General features: G+C 34.8%; 1 protein-coding gene across 1 annotated transcript; it reads right to left on the minus strand.

Moving 5' to 3' along the window:
* Positions 1 to 1,208: 1,208 nt before the first annotated feature.
* LOC106320730 (LOB domain-containing protein 11-like) lies at positions 1,209 to 3,064 on the minus strand. Its single transcript, XM_013759094.1, has 2 exons — positions 2,610 to 3,064; positions 1,209 to 1,853 (listed from the first exon to the last, which is right to left on the minus strand). The coding sequence occupies exons 1-2, from the start codon at positions 2,922 to 2,924 to the stop codon at positions 1,470 to 1,472; spliced, it is 699 nt and encodes a 232-aa protein (XP_013614548.1). The 5' UTR covers positions 2,925 to 3,064; the 3' UTR covers positions 1,209 to 1,469.
* Positions 3,065 to 3,377: the final 313 nt, after the last annotated feature.

A 3,377-nucleotide genomic window follows, 5' to 3' on the forward strand; every position in this document is an offset into this window, starting at 1 on the left:
TTCGGGTTCGGATATTACCCGTTCGGGTTCGGATATCCAATCTCTCCTAATTTAATTTTGGTTCGGGTTTTTTGGATCGGGTTCGAATGCCATTTTGGATATCGGGTAAAGTGCCTACTCCTAGGCTATTAGGGTTAAAAGCCAAAGAAGAATTTGTTACCTTTGGACATATATAGAGCCAGATGCACTAATTTAGACGATAGAAAATATGCTCCAAGTCAACATGACAACATGCCAGCTCTTTAAGATAAACTATAAGGAAATATTTTTACTGATTCACGAACCGGCAATATGATTAAGTTTTTTGACATATTTGAAGACGTTAGCTTTACTAAAAACAGATTTCAAAATTTCAAAATTGTCTATTTTTTACGGGCATAAAACCAGACAGCCGATTCATTAGGCTAGATACATATAGAACGTTTTGTTGGTTGTTCTATTCATGTATGAATTCTCAAACCATCTTTTGTGCGAGTGATAGAATGATTTTTGATCAACAAAAATTATATTTATTTAAATTTTAAATAATATTTTATATTTATAATATTATCAGTAGTATTTTTGTAAATTTTACAATCAAAATTATATATACATAAATTATTTATGGTTTTTTCAATCTAATTTATTATATATTTAAATTTTCTGCATAAAAATACAAATAAAGTCGGACCGTACTATGAAAATACTGGAAACATGAGTGTGGATTCTGGGACACTTGCACTGATTGTCCCCTAATTAGATGGCCCTGCTTAAGAAAAATAATGATTATTGTTTGAAGAACTCGTAAAATGTCAAATTCTTCGTTACAGCGAAACTTTAGCACTGTGCTGGTGACGTTATATTTCTCGGTAAAACTTTGGTTTGTTTATATACTGGATTTTTCCATTCGGTGGTGGTTCGGTATTTTTTTTTTTTTTTTTTTTTATTTTCTAGGTCCAAAGACTAATCACTACGAAGCCTACAAGATCTGCGTTTTCTTACCACTTAAAACGCTCCGAATGGCCAAAGAAAATCAAACTCATTGCGGTATTCACAGCATTGAGTCCTTAACCATTACGCCAAGACCACTGGTTAGTTCGGTATCTTTGAAGGCATACTTTTTCTTTCTTTATTGTAACGCGGTCTCTTTTCAGGTGGAACAAAAACATAACAAATTATAAAAAAGTATATTTAACAAATATTGAAGCCATTAAATTTAAAATGCATCTCAATTAACTCCTTCTCATTAGCGTTAGGAGAAGATTCTTTGAATCTCAATACAACCTCTCTTTTATCTAATATCCCTCACAGTACTAATACGTAACATGTTTGACAAATTTGAAGCAGTTCCCTTACGTGCTTATACATGATAGGTTGACTTAGACAAATTATTAAAACTTCCCATATCATATCCTAAGTCTTTAATATGAATATGGAAGTAACCACTAAAGCGCTTTAAAGTGAGCTAATAATACCATAAGTTATGATCATCACCAAAGAGGAACCCACCACGACATTGATGAGTTATTGTTGTTGGTGTCCTCAAGGAATCCCAAATCATTGGTCACTTCATCGGGGCTACTAATGAACTCGTCACCACTATCAAATGAACTCTCAAAGGACATATTCTGCTGTCCTTGTGCTGATAACTTTGTTTGTTCCATTTTATAAAACAGTTCTAGCAGATCTGATCTTTGGAGTTGCATGCTCACTAGTTCTACTTGAGTTTTAGCAAGTTGTGCTTGAAGCTCACTCACTTGTCTCTGCAAATGGTAAATTGCACCGGCACAACCGTAAACCGGATCTCTCATCCTAGCTCCTGCTTCATAAACCATGCTATTAACCGCATCTGTTCTTTGAGATTCGGGAAGTTCCTGATACCAAAAACAGAACAACATAAATCAAAAAATCTTTCACTAAAACATGATTTTCAAGAAGGGGATACAAAAGTCCTGGATATTTGTGGAATGTGGATTGTAGCATAAATGTTGGATATTTGAAATTTTATATTTATTATTGTAATGTGTTTGACCATGAAGAAATCGTACATGACTTTTACAAAGGTGAATGAAAAGGAATTGTTGAGATAGACATGCAAATTATACATACGACTTTTTTAAAGGGTTATATATGTTTATTTTTATGTTGAACATATGTATTATAGTGAGAGGCTGCATGTAGCTTTGAGGAATGGTTGTTATTGACCTTTCATTCCCATTGTAGGGCCTGGTTCCGGGCACATGACTTATGAACCCATTATTGTTCAACAACTAGACTTTTAACAACTTTAACATCCCTTTCACATTTTGAAAAACAGAGTTTTTTTTTTCGATTGAGAAATGTAAGTTAATTATTTTTTGTACAAAGAACAAATCACTTGGTATTAATATTAACTACTAAAAGGAAATAAAATGGATTTTATATAATTATTATTTTATTAATTACCACAAGATATAGTTTCTGTTAGTTTTTTTTTTCTTTTTTGTAACGAAGTTTCTGTTAGTTTTCCTCATCGTAATTTTGATGTAAATACTAATAACCCAGTGTGAAATATCTGCTCATACACACGTGTGTGATGACATAAACAGAGGAAATACACCCGTGTGAGAAGTAATAAACAAGGAAAGTACCTGCAAGAACTTGATAATGTTGCTAGCTCCGAAGACACGGTGGGCGATTGTGAACTTAGCCGGATCCGTCGGAGGAAAATACGGCGCCAAAACACATTTCTCGGCGCACCGCCGTCGCAAAATTTTGCAAGCCGCGCAAGGACTTAGCACCACCGGCGGTTGTGGCGGCTGCTGCGGCGAAAGAGACGGCGGAGGTGAAGAAGTGAGAGAAGGAGAGCTGACGGGAGTGGTTGTTTCTGACGCGGAGACTACAGCGACGGCGGAGGCAGTAGGTGTAGCCGTCGAAGTGCTACCGTTAATCTCCATCTTTAGCATGCTTCTTGATTTCTAGGGGGCTAAACTGATAAATTTATGTTCTTTTGGGTTAATTAGGTAAAAAGAAATAGTTTCTGATCGAAAGTGTTCAGTGTGGAGTGAAGTGGTTTTTATGGTAATGAAGATTGTGGGTGTATATATATATAGGGAGAGAGAGACAGAGGAGAATGATAAAGTGACGTCATATATTTGAGTTATGACTCAATTTTTTTCGTTTGGACTAAACTTTATTTTTAACAATGTTTAGGATAATTTATTTTTCTACCTTTACGGTGGCTGCTAAATTCTTCTTGAGCTTTTCCGTTTCAACGGTTGATTGACTTAGGCAGCTCAATTAAATTATTTCCACATTCGCATTTAGACAACACTTCTTTTGTTTAAATTAAAAATTATTCTCAATGTAGTCTTTGAAAGGGAGTAATCAGTTCCCCGTTTACACATCTCCCTAATATA

Source organism: Brassica oleracea, unplaced genomic scaffold (genome assembly GCF_000695525.1).
Source record: "Brassica oleracea var. oleracea cultivar TO1000 unplaced genomic scaffold, BOL UnpScaffold01039, whole genome shotgun sequence".
In the NCBI taxonomy this organism is placed as follows: Eukaryota; Viridiplantae; Streptophyta; class Magnoliopsida; order Brassicales; family Brassicaceae; genus Brassica; species Brassica oleracea.